Here is a 15,262-nt window from a genome sequence, read left to right as displayed (position 1 = left end):
AGGTTTTTCTTCCCAACTTTTAAGGCCCCCGCGGGGGGGGGGGGGGGTGAAGAAGGAGCATCAGAATCTTGAAACGTGCTGTTTCTGCAGTCCCGAAGCGAATGGGATACCTCATGTAAAGAGATTATGAGATTTACTCCAGAAGATGTGTCTGGTACAGGACAAGACAGTGTGCCTTACTGATTCAGACCCCTCTTAAGGCACTTAAACTGCAGTTTCTACTTTTCCTCCTATGCCGTGCTCTACTTGCTCTTCAGTTAAAAACATACACTGCACAGCATCCCCTTTTCAGCTACAGCCTAAGCATGCTGGGGGGTTCATCACAACTGAGATCCTGATGTACCACTGCCCATACATATGCACTGCGTCCTTTGACAAAGAAGACTCTATGCTTTGTGTTGCTTCTCCACCAACATCAAGCTGTACTCATCACCAATGCTTAATATCGGTAATACCTCAAAAAAGAAAGCAAGTCTCTGTTTCTAAAACAGGAGGTGGCAGCTACACATGGAAATTACACTTTTTAACAGCTCCAATCTGGACAGAAATGAGTCAAAATCTACAGTGTGATTTTGTCCAGGGGCTGTTTCTGTGATGAGAATCCTACCACATCTGAAATCACAGCAACAATCACCATTCGGAGACAGCAGCATCTCAAAGCCAGTGTTCATCCTGTAAGATCCTAATAATGGACTTCAGCTGTTCATCACTTGCACATCCCACAGTGTTGTAAGGAATGGAAACTACTATTGCAGCCTCTCTTGTCAGCTACCCCCCTTCCTTTTCTGCAATTTAATCAAAAATCTAATATAAAATAATTATTTGCAGATTGCTCGCTCAGCTCCAACTGTTAATTTAAAAGAAGAAAGCACATTAAACCCTCCAGGAGTCCTAAAACACAATCTCCATATGCAGAGAGTTATTATTTTTGGACACCTATAAAAATTGGTCTGTGATAATATGACACTCAAAAAGCTGATTGCCATTCCACAATTCTGTCATATCCATTACCTCACTTTTTAGATTCAGGTCCCTGTATTCTGGATGTGAAAACTGAAAATGCCATATGTATAGGTTTTACTCTGAAGCTGAGCATGTATTGAAGAACAGCATCTGAACTTTCAAAACCATACACAACAGAAAATTTCATTTTTTTTTCTGACAAATACCAGAAGAATAGTAGACAGTATTAACAAGTGACACCTACTCATTTTTAGAGCTCTTTTTTTTGAGAAGTGAGCTCTTGTGCTTCAGAAGCAAAGTTACTGGAAACAGAAAGCTTATCTGTGTTTCAACCAAAACAGTATCCATGTAGTCTGAAAAAGGATTACAGGTTTTAAATTACTACCTTGGTAGCTGACTTTAACAAAACTCCAGCTCTATTTGGAAAGGCTTATTTTCTGGCTCCCCTTTTTCATCTATGGCTAAAAAAGCCATAGAAAAAATCCCTCCTCCCAATTTGTGTGTGTATGGAAGGTATAGGGCAAAATAGAGGCAAACATCTGCTACTGCCACGTGTATTCCAGCTACTGGATGGGGCTGAGGTGTAAAGAGGGTAAGTCTTTGCTACTTTACAAGCTCACCTTCTCTTTCCACTCTTTGACAAGCAGGATAGGATCACAAGTATCTGGTAGCACAAATGCACCTCATCACATCTTTGAGCTGCTAAATTTAGTGGAAAAAAAGCCAGCTCCCCTTATCAAATCATTCTCAGCTAAAGCAGGTTGCTCAGGACTGTATCTAGTTGGGTTTGAGTATCTCTGAGGATGAAACCTCCACAACATCCCTGGGTTACCCATTCCACTGCTCGGTAACCCTCATGTTAAGCAAATTCTTTCTTATTTTAAATGGGAATTCCTGCATTTCAGTTTGTACCTCTTGTCCAGTCCCTGGGCACTACTGAGAAGAGTCCTTTACTCCCTCCCATCAGGTATTTTTACACATGATGCCCCTGAGCCTCCTTCTCTTTTCCAGGCTGAACAGCCCCAGTCCTCTCAGCTTCTCCTCATATGACAGAAACTCCAGTTCCTCAATCACCTTTGTGGTCCTTTGTTGGACACACTCCAGTATTTCTATCTCTCTCTTATACTGCTTTTTTCATGTTAGATTTTTTTTTTTTTTTTTGCAGTTTGGTAACTGATTCCTCTCTCCTCTAGTGGCTTGTCTCTTCACTGAAATAAGTAGCTTTTTTAGTCCTGCATAAAGCCCAATAACTCAATAATTATGACCTCTAGATACAGGTCTGATAATCTCCAGACTTCTTTTGTGGACTGCAAGAATTCATACTGCTCTTGTAACATTCAAGATTACTCAGGAATTGAAAATTAAGCAATGAAGACTCATTACACAATGAACCTTTGATCTGTAAAATCCAAGCAAACATGAAATTTTCTTTTTTATGACTTGACTTTAAGATTTACTCCAGCTCTGGCCTATGCAAAAATCTCAGGAGGCTACTCCAATAATTCATTTTGAAATTCTGAACACTGACCCATCAGACACAGAACAAAATTATGGCTCACTACTAAACTCAAGCAGAAAAAGAACATCTGCTCTTGAGAACAGTGCTGATCAGCTGTGAGCTTTTCCACTGGCAAAGTCATAAAATGAGCTACTAGAGAGTTCAGCATGTGTTCTTGTAAGGAAGGAACAATACAAAATACTTCCACTTATTTATTCTTTAACATGATCCCAGAGAGCAACAATTACAGCATACATGTCACCCTCGGCATGGACACAAAGCACAGAGGCGCAAAAATATCATAACGTATTAATAAAAATTCTTCTTTTTCCCATTATAGAGTGAAATCAATCAATTAATTTCATCCTTCTTACTAAGGACCTCTGATACTAACAGCATTGTGGAAACTGAAAGGAATCTTAGAGCAGCCTAAGTTCTCCAGCAATGCAACCATTAACATACTAGTGAAAGCACCCTGGCTGAAGACTAGGCTTAGTAAAAGATTAAGTATGTTTATCATGTTTACTCTGTAACTGGGTTCATCTCTGAAAGCAGGAAGCTAAAAAATTTTAGTGATTGTGTTCAACAATTTGCTTGAGAAGCTGACAAATACCTGAAATACACATACTCAAAAGTGAAATTAGATATGTTATTGCAAGTGAAAAGAACACCTTGTGGCACAACTCTCAGCCTTCAATAATTGTGAGGAGCCAAAACTTAGTCTTTTACCATCACAAAAGCCACAGTGGTACATAATTTTCAAGGGGGCAGTGTGTGTGTGTGTGTGTGTGTGTGTTTCATTATAAGGAAGCTAGCTGTATCACCCATTATTATGTTGGCCATCACTTCCCTTCATAAGATCCTGTTTTCAGTTGCTAATATTTATGCAAAACTCGAAACTTTTGCACCAACGTTTCCTGTTCCAGCTGTTAGCCTTTATTTGGAAAATTTTATCCAGCATAGGTATTGCCAGAAGATTAAGGGACACTGTTTTACTCATCATTAACTACGAACCTCTTGAATGTGCACCACTGTAGACTCAAAATGTTCTGAGTGTAGTTTTTGTTTCAGAGGTTGGAATATGGACACCCACATTTTGGCAATTTGAAGACTTTGCAATCTGAAAACCTGGAGATGGCTTTAGCTTGTGGTAAAGCAGAGGACTAAAGCAGCAGATTAAACTCCCTTAAGTCTGTGAGTTTCTCCACAGGTACTTAAATGTAACCAGCAACTGTAACTGTCAGATGTCAATACATTTCAAATCCAAGGGGAAATCATGCTTGACTAATCTGATAGCCTCCTATGATGTTGTGACTGAATGGATAGATGCAGGGAGACCAGTGGATGTAGCCTACCTTGACCTTAGCAAGGCTTTTGACAGTCTCCCTTAACATCCTTTTAAGCAAGCTTAGAATATGTGGGATAAAAGAATGGATAGTGAGATGGAATAAGAACTGGCTACACAATAGAGCCCAAAGAGCGGTGGTCACTGGTGCAGAGTCCAGCTGGAGACCTGTAACTAGTGGAGTGCCTCAGGGATCAGTCCTGCTCAACATCTTTATCAGTGACCTTGATGACAGGACAGAGTGTCTTCTCAGCAAGTTTGCTGATGGTGTGAAGCTGGGAGGATTGGCTGATTCACCTGAAGGCTGTGCAGCCATTTAGCAAGATTTGGACAGACTGGAGAGCTGGGCAAAGAGGAACATAATGAGACTCAACAAGAGCAAGTGCAGAGTCCTGCACCTGGGAGGGAACAACAAAATGCACCAGTACAGTTTAGGAGGTGATCTGCTAGAGAGCAGGTCCGTGGAGAAGGACCTTGGAGTCCTGGTAGACAATCAGTTATCCACTGGACAACAATGTGCCCTTGTGGCCAAGAAGGCCAATAGCATCTTGGGGTGCATTAAGAGGAGTGTCTCCAGCAGATTGAGGGAGGTTCTCCTTCCCCTCTACTTGGCCCTGGTGAGACCTCACTTGGAGTACTGTGTCCAGTTCTGGGCTCCCCCGTTCAAGAGGGACAGGGATCTACTTGAGAGTGTCCAACAGAGGGCTAGGAGGTTGATTAAGGGACTGGAACACCTGTCTTATGAAGAAAGGCTGAGAGACCTGGGGCTTTTCAGTCTTGAGAGGAGAAGACTGAGAGGGGATCTAATTAATGTCTATAAATACATGAGGGTTGGGTGTCAAGAAGGCAGGAACCACCTCTTTTCACTTGTGCCCTGTGACAGGACAAGGGGCAATGGATTAAAACTTGAGCACAGGAAGTTCCAACTCAACATGAGGAATAACTTCTTTACTTATAGAGCTGTGAGGCTTATAAAGCACTGGAACAGGCTCCCCAAAGAGATTGTGGAATCTCCTTCCCTGAAGACTTTCAAGACCTGTCTGGATGTCTGTCTGAGCGATCTGCCCTAGTTGTTTTTTGGTTTATTTTGGTCCTGCTCTGACAGGGCAGTTGGCCTTGAAGATCTTCAGAGGTCCCTTCCAACCCCTAATATTCTGTGAGTCTGTGATAAAGATATCAGGTAAGACGCATCCACCGTATCTGTGGGGGTTATGAGTGAGGACCATTCAGAGCAGAAAGGTAAGATACAACTAGCAAAAAGGTCAGAGGCTGAGCTATTAAATGAAAAAAAAAGGAAAAGGAAAAGAAAAAGAAAAAGAAAACACAGTTCCAAATCCTGACAAAACAAACCTCTTCTGCTTCATTACAGAAGCTTTAATCCATAAGAAATACTTCACACATGAACATGCTGAAAACATGGTGGCTGCATGATGTAATATTATATAAAGCTCTTTCACAGAAAATACCTGGATTTATATTTCACGGAGTTATGACTCAAGTCATACTGGGATCAATCTACCTGCTGTTTAGTACCCTGCATAGGTGGTAGGCTATGGGAGTTACTCCTACCTATGGATCTGTGGTAAGGAACAGGATATTGCACCATAGATGCAAACTGCCTTAGGCATGACTGAGCTGTAAATCACTGGCAGGAAAAAGAGGCATCACTTCATAGGATATACACAAATTCATCCAAATCTGAACTGCTGACTTAATGGTACAGGATCCATTGCCATTGCTTATACTGCTATAAGCATGCATTTCTAGCTAAAGAAATATTACTGATGCATTTGTTTGCCTGCACTGCATATTCCTTTGAACAATCTATAGCTTTATAATTATTACATTATGATTATTAGATTGTCTGGCTTTTATATGGTTGTATAAATCTAGTTCCTGTTTTTAAATTCATAGTCATCAATGAAATAATTGGAAGTTTACATCACAGGCTAATGTGTGAAGTTTTTTTCTGTCTTAGGATTGGTATCTAATACACCTTATGCTCAAAGACTATGGCTCATGAAATCTATAGGGAATTTCACGCAGAGAGAAATACTCACCATCCTTACAGAAAATATTTAACACCTCATTATCTTTGCCTCATTTGGTTACCATAGCATTTTAAATGCATATCCGTTGAAACTGGATATTCAGTGAAATCATTCTCCTATCAGAGATGAAAAATTATGACCAGGAAAAGAAAAAAGATCCTCAGGCACAAACACCAAATAAAACTAACATAGAATTTTCCCCAAAACTTGTACTGAAACTTAAAAAAAACACCTTCAGAAAATCCAAACTGCTAGACAGACAAGACAGAAAAGCATCCATAAATTCTTTGCTGATCTACAAAGGTAGTTACTTCTGAAATTATTGAGACATTCAAGATTCAAGCACTAAGAGATACTACAATTTGTTGAATCACAATTTTGCTTAGATTGACCCATGCAAAACATTCACAGGATCAGGCTCTCCCACGTAAAAAAAATTATACCTAGATAAGATGTTTCTCATCAACCGAAACCAAGATCTAATTCAGCATTCACATTCAAACCTCCTCTCCTCACTCTTTTACACACACAAAAAGGCAATAACCAACCAAAAATTTTCCTTGTCATACCAGATCCCAGAAACCATGGAGACTGTTGTGCTACAGTGTCTATAAGCAAAAATGATGCTCAAAAGACCAAAAATAAAATTATACAACACTACCTCCCCCTGTAAAAACCCAAACCAACATCCCCCCTCCCCCTCAACAACAACATTGTCCATAGCCATCTTGGGTTTTGCCTACCCCTGTATCTCAGCCTGCTTATGGTTCTGAGTTTCATTTGATTTGATGTAGAGTACGCAAGATGAAGAATACAAAGAACTTAATGACTTTTAAAAGATCTAAACCACATTCCATCAGAGTATCAGACTTCACTGTGGATTTCTAACTCCCCTGACCTTAAAAGTCAGATCTGCTAAATTAAACTAGAAACAAGATCACGCCAAAACCCCACTTTCAGAATTCCATTTTATTTCCTTCAGCCTCTCTAAAAAAGAAAATAAGTGTCGATACAGTAAACCAGTTAGAAGGGGTTCTGTCATTTGTGAAATTAAGTATCTCTCATCTCCTCTGAACAGAGAAATAGCATACGTTACTACTTCCTATCAAAGTATGATTTCCACAAGGTTAGTGAACAGAGAAATAGCATACGTTACTACTTCCCTATCAAAGTATGATTTCCTCAACCTAGAACATAGTAAGCTAATATATCCCCTTAAGAACTATATAATGAATTTGTACCAAAAGGTAGGGCTATTATTTCTATACATTCCTATGAACAGAAGGAACATCCTCAAATGCTCCAGAAGTTACCTCTATGTAGTTGTCATCTTGCACTGTAACTGCATTTTCCTAAAAGGCACTATTGAGCCAGATGGAGAACAAGCAGAGCAGCCCCAGTCCACCTGTGAATCCTAGTGTAAGGAGCACTCTGAACAGCCAGAGAAACATCTGTGGGTTTGAACCTGAACACTGTCTTTCCTCCCTTAGTTTCCCTTAAAACATTCCTTAAAGATTCATACTACGCTCAAGTCAACTCAATCTACATGCATCACCTACTGATTTATCTTAAAAAAACCCACAACTCTATAAAATATGGCATGTAATCTGCCCTTCCACCTCTTAATGAAAAGGGTACAGAAGGCTTCTACTCAAAAACTGGGAAGTATTCCTATAGCCGATCTTTCTTTCTGTTGAAGAATTTTCTCCCAAATTGCCTCTTTCCTATTGATAAAAGCACTTTTACAGTCAACCATTTTATAAACAGAAAACTGAGTTGGAACATGTAATAAGATACTACCTCCACTTTCAGTATTATTTCTAAAATTCTTTCCTCCAGTGTCTTTACATCCCGAGTAAGGTATTGAAAAAAAACATTTCACAGAACCCTGAAGTGTCTGGAGGAAGAAGCAGGAAATGTACTTAATCGTACTCCCATTGATCACATCTTAGTCCTGCTTATGGTGAGGATCCTTGCTCCAAACAGCCTCCCACCATTTTATGTTGCATCTGGTCTGTTCCATTTACATATGCTTTACTCTTATCCTTGTAATATGCTCAAAATGATGCATCAACCAAGATGATGCTGAAAAACCCGAGGTTCTGCCAATGCTTTACATCCACATGTAATCAGTGATATCATTCACACATACATACATGTAAGAGATGAAATGCAACAAAGACATGCAGTGAGGAACCTTTCAGCAGTAGACTAACTTTCTTTAGCCACTCAGTCTAAAATGCTCCTAAAACCTTTAGAAAAGTCTAATTTTTGAGACTGGGACATTCAGTCAGTTACTTAAGTCTGCATGTCATGACACCTCCACATTCACAAGCACATGCGTTTGCAAAATCAGCTTTACCGACATTTTACACTATTCATCATGGAAACAAGAAGTAATGATCAGCTGGTTCTCACTGTATGCAGAGGGACTGCAACTACCACTGTTAAATCACCATAAAACCCTTCATGGTGGCAGTGCAAGGGAAGGCAGTGACACCAGAGCACAGTACCTGGTCAGTAGCGGGAATCGACTCCCATCTACGCTTCAGCAAGAACAGAGATTTCCGGCTCATGGTTTTGAATCTGCTGTAGAGGTTTTTCCAGAATCAAGAAAAAGGCTTCTCCAAACCAGTATCAAGAACCTTATTTCTGACTCCTGTGCTTCATTGCTGTAGACGGCAGAGCTCCCCGATGTATGTAACTTTTTGCAGGCTGCAAGGTTGAGATCAGTTTCACCAAAGCTTCTCCCGTTTCTCTAAAATATCCGTCTCCTTACAGTGCCATGACAAAGGGAATCGGGTGAGACAGTGAAAAGCCCAGCTTTCACTGACGAATTACCTCACAAAAGCAAGAAGTAGATAGAAAACACCAGACGCACTCAATCTGAGACTAGCTGTTGCTTAGGAACGGGAGGGGTAAAATGCAGCACCTCAAAAATATAACGAAGAACTTTTACTTCTTAAAAGGGAATTAAAAAACACTGGACCTCTGTGTTTCTCTCCCAGTTATAATCCTTTTATAATGCTGGAGGAAACATTGCTCGACTGCATTGACTCCTGAGGCTACGCCTACATCTTCAGCAAGCCAAACAACACTAGATGACAGAGTAACAAACAACTCCCACACATGCAAGGTCCCTAGTAAAAACGTGTGCACAAAGCATGCCATAGGTTCCACCTGATATATTGTAGAAATAGCAAGTATTATGTTATAGTAAAATAATAAAAATACAGCTTGCATATTTTTTCTACAGAGGGATAATATGCAAAGGATGAATTCTGTTAGCCACATTTTCTTGTAGCATATACTGATACTAGAAATGAGTATGAATATTTTCCCCTCACGTCATGGAGATGATGTGGCTTTACAGACTGCATGTGTACATTTGAGCGAGATATTTCTTTAGGTAGGTTAAACATTCCTAAACATGTAGGAATTTCTTTAACTTGGGACCCAATTTCAAAGTTTTGTGCCTAAATCCTAACCTGTATTAATTTCTAAAAATAAGCATGAAACATAAATCAATTCAGTTTGCATTTTTTTGCATTATTTCAAATTCAAAGAGTAAGTTCTCTGCATGAAGCAGTTACAGCAGGAAGTGTTATCTTCAGAGCTCAAAAAAAGGAAGGGAAAAAAAAAAGTCGGTAGCCAGGAGCTCATTGCTCTAAGGAAACCTATAATTCACTCTAATTACAACAGCCTTGATAGTACAATTATTCTAAAAGAAAAGGAATCATACAACATACACACGCACATAAAAATATGTATGTGTATTATCAATAAAAAACAATGTGGTGTTGACATGGAAGTCAGGAGTAAGTTAAATATTGTGATGACAGCTTTCTACTTGTCCCATTTAAATTCTACTGAATTACAGATGCTTAGCAGGACACAAACTCCTGTAAACCGAAATTTCCATAAGCCTCAGTGTAATTCATTTGACATCCATCACTACCTGTAACTACATCACTTTGTGACTCTCACATGCAGAAAAGGAACATATTTTTCAAGCAAATCATTAAGAAGTATGACATGCCCTGCAGCAGTTCCATTTCATGTTTCAAAACATAACACAGAAAGCTACAAGTTGTTAAAAAAATCTTAAAAGAATTACAGTTTTGTTTATTGAGTCTTGGTAGAATAATTTTAGCAGTTTAAATGCAGGTTTTATGTTAAGGTAAACCAGTGGTTCCACTTCATTTTCTTACAAGTGACATTGCAAACAGTCACACATGCAGGCGGCTTCCGAAGATCTACCCTCTCATTTTCTTCACTTTACTCAGTAACAATTAAAAGATCATGGAAGACTAATAAATTGGCTCCCAATAATATAAGCCTAAACCCCTTCCTTCCCTCTTGCTGTTTGCCTGAGCAGCACAGCTACCACTGGCCAGGAGAGACCTCTCCTCCCAGGTCCCATTTCTCTGCTGGAACAAATCCTCACATACCTTGGGAAATGGCACAATCAATTCTGTGGCAGATCTGGCAGGCAACTGCCAGCCCATTTTAAACATCTGATATATTAGATTTAAAGGAGAAATACACAGATTGCTAATTTTATTTTTAAAGCAAGATCTTGTTTAACAAAAGGCACATTTATTAAGGACACAAATTTGCAACAATGTAACTGAATCACAAAAGGATGAAACAGCTCTTTTACATTACAAGCAAAAATCGGAAGGAGCCTTCTAAATTTCTCCTAAACTTTCAAGGAACTAGTGAAACAGTTTTCAGAGCCATGTAAAAGATAGACTCTGAGGCTACAGTGGAAGAACTGAGCCTTGTTTTCTTCCCTCTAACAACTAGTTTTTCTTGCTTCTTGTAATTGGGCACTAGGATACCACACGGCATCTAGAGAACTTTGGTCATTTTCTTTTCCCACCCTATTCAAGATTCTTTAACATTTCTGTGGTACATATTCTTTGTCAGTTTTACAAGGTTCTTCCAAAATGTATAACAATTAGCTTTCTAGAAGCTCTGCAGAACACCTATACACAGAACAAATGAAATAGAAAAAAGTGTTTACGGGATTAAATTGATTAAAACTATGTACTTCTTTTTAGACGGATTTAGAAACACCTCACTGCTCTAGAAATCCTACATATGTAGATTTTATCCTGTTTTGAAGGAATGCGCTTCTCAGGGGTGTGGGGTTTTTTTGCTTATTTTGTCAAAAAAAAAATTAATTAAAAGACACTCTGCCTAAGTAAAAAAATTATTAGCATGAGTTTTCTACATTAAAACCCAATACAAAGTTTTTTAGAGTAAAGTTTTTAATAATTCAACAATATCCTTCAGGAAAGGTTCAAATAAATGCAGGATGACCTTGAGAGAATTCAACTGAATTTCTCTTCTCCTTTTTTAATTTAAATATGAAATGGTGGGAGAGTATAAAAACAATACACAAGGAAGGAACAAAACCATTCTCAGAAAGACAGAGAAAACTTTTAAATTTATATTAGTTATCTTCTTACAGTTATCTCCTCTGCCTCTACTGAAACCCAGAGACATTCTTCTATATGTTAACTAACCATTTACCTCATTTTGCCAAGTACAGCCTTCCCTAGCAATACCCAACAAATGGTTTACTTGCATCCCATATAGATGGGCATTTGTGGTAACTGAGTTAGTGCCCATGAGACTTCTTCCTTTGAAATCAGGCCATGCCATGCAAGCCCTTCTTATTCTCAGGAAGGGGAGAAAGAGAGAAACCAGGCAGCAGATTAATTTCTCTGGAGCCCTCCTTGGAAGAAACCGTAGCCTCATCAGAACAAATAATTGAAAAATTCTTTGGCAACTATTTCATCCTGTGACTTCACTTTTTCTGAAAACTTAAAAAGGGATCTATTAAACAGCCCAAGATCAATTTCCTGCAGCAAGATACATTTTTGATAGTCAACCTGACCTGTCTTAATTGAAAATCTGTTTGGGCAAGATTGATACCACTTACCTTCCATCTAAATCCCCTGCTCTAACTTTTCTTTCTGGCTAGCTGTAAACTTTCCAAAATGTCTAGATGACAACAAAAAATCCTTCAAACACACAGCCAGCTGGATGTATCAGGGATGACTACTTAAGACAGGACTTAGACCTCCATCCCTAATGCAACACCAGTGCAGACTTCATATGCACTCCAGTCAGCAGTCTCTAAATATTTTGTGGTCATAGGGAAAATATTAGGACTGCAGGGCATGGTTTAGAGAATAAAAAAGACTACCTGTATTTTCTTATGCATACAAAAAACAGATGAAGATTTGCAATAATGGCAGAAAAGCTTAGGATGCCTAAGACACCTTAAGAAGAGTCCTTCAAGTGACTGCCTTCCTCTCAACAGTAGTTTAGAAGAGTCCAATTTACCTTCTGCTCTTTGTACCAGAAAACATGATCAAGTAGCACACCAGATGAGGCAGGAGAGATTACATACTGAACAGGTCCCACCTCACTGGATGGGACTTCCCTGAGTTCTGAAATTCCTCAGCTTCCACTGAAAAACAGCTTGCTTTCTGCTTTTTCATCTTTTTGAAACGACAGTGACCTGAAAAAATCAAGTCTGCATCCCATCTTAAACTGTTTTTAATTAAATACTGAATTTCCTTCAAATTTCAAGATGGTTTTGAAATGAGACACAAGATAGAAGCTTAGAAAACATCAGAAAAAAATACAGAACTCCACAAGAACAAGGGAAAACCCCCAAAATTTAGTAAATTAATTTTTTTATTAAAACCAATAAAACTTGTCCATTAAAATAAATAGTATCTTTCTGATTATCATATTATATTTTCTCATTAAAAGGCAGGTATTCCAGTGATTTTTGCAAGGTTAGGCTAGGAACTACCCTACTGAGATAAAGATTGCAAGCATTTTGCTCCACAGCAGCAGAGCCTGATTATTATAGATTTAGACAGAGATATTCCTATTAATCTAAAAATCCTTCACTGGATGGAAAAACAATTCCAAAAAAACTGATAATGTATCCTAATAAAGTATCTACATGATTTCAACACCAGATGGGAAAGGCTGCTTTACCCAAGCAGGAAAATCCCTGAACATCAATATTGGTAACAATGTCCCCTTTGCAGCCATTGTAATTCTATAGATAACCTGAAAATGTAGCAGAGTGATGCCATTAACATTACACACATACCTTCCCTTCAATGACATGTCAAGAGCAAACCAGTAGCTACATAGGGCTTTCCTGCACCTTCCCACACAGTTATCACACCATTAATCCCTTTATTATTGAACAAGGTAAGAGGGCCATCCAAGTTTTACAAGTTTATCAGGTTTAAAAAGAAAACACCACAAGACATACAGGCATTATTTGAAATTGCATTCCTCTGATACCACAATGGAGAAAACTGAATAAGAAATGTTTTCTCAGTACATCAATTCCATCTTTCTACTACTGAAAGAAATTTTCTGTTGCATGACTCAGCTCTGTCTGGATCAACTGTTTGGATTACAGCTCAAAAATTGTATTAATAAATGCTGTCATGGTTTTATGCTTCTTTCCATTGATTCAATCCTGCAAATATTAATAAAATGAACAACTTGGACATGCTCAGATGGAAAACTTGCTTGAATACCTCAAGCTTACAAAAAGCCAAAACCAACCACAAAATAGTTAGAAACTGACCTGTGAGCCTCTGGGTCCTCGTTTGTGATCCCATTCAGAATGCCCCATGAGCTGAAAAACAAATAAAAGCACAGGTAAGTGGGAAATTGCACTCACTAGCTTTAATTGAAACACTGATACTTTTATACCCATTACATGCTTTCTTAAAAAAACAACCGAACAAACAAAAAAACCCAACAAAAAGCAACACTACCACCACCACCAAAAAACATAGATCTGCTTCTACAATTTATTTCACTCATCTTTTAGCTTCATAATGAGGGTGAGGAGATTTAGGAGTTATTACAACTTCATACCTTTGCATTCAGAGCCAAAACACATCTAACATCACAACACTGCTCATGCCAATAAAATTCCCACTGCCATAGACTCAGCTTTAGCCAACATTTAATACTGATCTGGCAAAAGGACAGCAGATATATCAACAAGGAGATTAGCAAAAGCAGGAGACATTTGATTAAAATGCATTGTATGCTTCATAGCCCATGAAAGTTAGTGACAGCTTTAATTCTGTCTCAACACTGATTTATTCTCAATGTAATAAAAAAGTAGAGGTACATCTTCTAAAGGAAAACAGGTTGGGGTCATGATATAGCAGAGGAAAGCAAAGAGAGAGTTTAGAGATTATGGGTTCTTGTGGAAATTAAGATTTGTGATGGGATGTAGCACCTCAAGTTCAAGAGAAGGTAAGCATTCATTACAGCCCAAATTCAGCTCTCAAATCCTCTCTGCAACCCTACAGCAGACTGTGTTGTGAGACAAGCAGTCAGACACTGCATGGTGCAGATGGACTACAGAAAAAATAGTCTCCTCCCATCTTTTTTCTACTGTACTTCAATAACTGTACGCTAACACAGGCACTCACTCTCTTTCTGCAAGCAGCATACAATTTTCAGGCAGCAGCTCTGCCCACGTGTGTCACAGCGGGGGACAAAAAAAAGAGGAGCGAGAATTACCAAGAGGCTTTATTACTGCTTTATGTATTTGAAGATTAAGGGCAAATGTGAACTGCTGACAATAAAGCAAAGCTATTCTCACACCTGCCTAAAAGCCCCTGGAAAGCACCAGGGAGTGCCTAGGCACAGCTCCGGTGGAGCTCAAGCTGTGAAGCATACAGGGAAGCTGCTGCTGCTAATCCTGTCTCTGAGCAGTTGGCCAGCATGTGTTCCAGCCTGGGAGCTGGCTTTTTTTTTTTTTACAGTTACTCAGGGATCTCTTCTTGCTAATGCTATTTCTTACTTATATGAGCATAGCTCAATGCAAATATAAAAACACATGAATGAAAGATACGAGGGTTAATGTGACATGTAATGATTGATAGTCACAAACTCTTTCATGCTTTTTTTTCCCAACATTCCTTCCCAAAGGAAATGCCTTGACTTATGTCAGAGGTAGGCAATGAGATTTACAATGTATGCTTTCAAAACACTCATCTCAGAACAAGAGATTAAAACTACTTTGAAACATGAGGAAAACCACATACATCTCCTATGAAATTGTTATCTTCTCCATCAACTGTTCCTACTTAGTCTTTCCTTCTCCAAGGGCCCCTTCATTTCTTTAAGTTATTACTTACAATTACCTACCCCATTTCGGGAGACAACGTACACATGCAGATAGTCATCAAAAATCAAAATGTCACACAATTTTTTCACCTGATACAACCTCAGAACTGACCCCTCGTTTTATTGTATTAAGCATTAATGTATTAAGCATTTCCTTTTTCCATATACTGTTGGTGAAAACACTGGCTGTGCCAGGTTCCT

General features: G+C 38.8%; 1 protein-coding gene across 1 annotated transcript in view; it reads right to left on the bottom strand.

Annotated features, from left to right (window-relative positions):
- The window catches only part of PDE3A (phosphodiesterase 3A, cGMP-inhibited), an 86,502-nt gene extending 72,958 nt beyond the window's left edge, over positions 1-13,544 (bottom strand). Inside the window, exon 1 of the mRNA XM_010002946.1 lies at positions 13,497-13,544. Within this exon, the coding sequence (XP_010001248.1) occupies positions 13,497-13,544 (48 nt within the window). The remainder of the gene's footprint in view (positions 1-13,496) is intronic.
- Between the last annotated feature and the right edge of the window lie 1,718 nt (positions 13,545-15,262).

Source organism: Chaetura pelagica, unplaced genomic scaffold (genome assembly GCF_000747805.2).
Source record: "Chaetura pelagica isolate M959 unplaced genomic scaffold, ChaPel_1.0 scaffold117, whole genome shotgun sequence".
In the NCBI taxonomy this organism is placed as follows: domain Eukaryota; kingdom Metazoa; phylum Chordata; class Aves; order Apodiformes; family Apodidae; genus Chaetura; species Chaetura pelagica.
The sequence above is the reverse complement of the archived record's forward strand: the minus strand, read 5'-3'. Positions and strand labels throughout refer to the sequence as shown.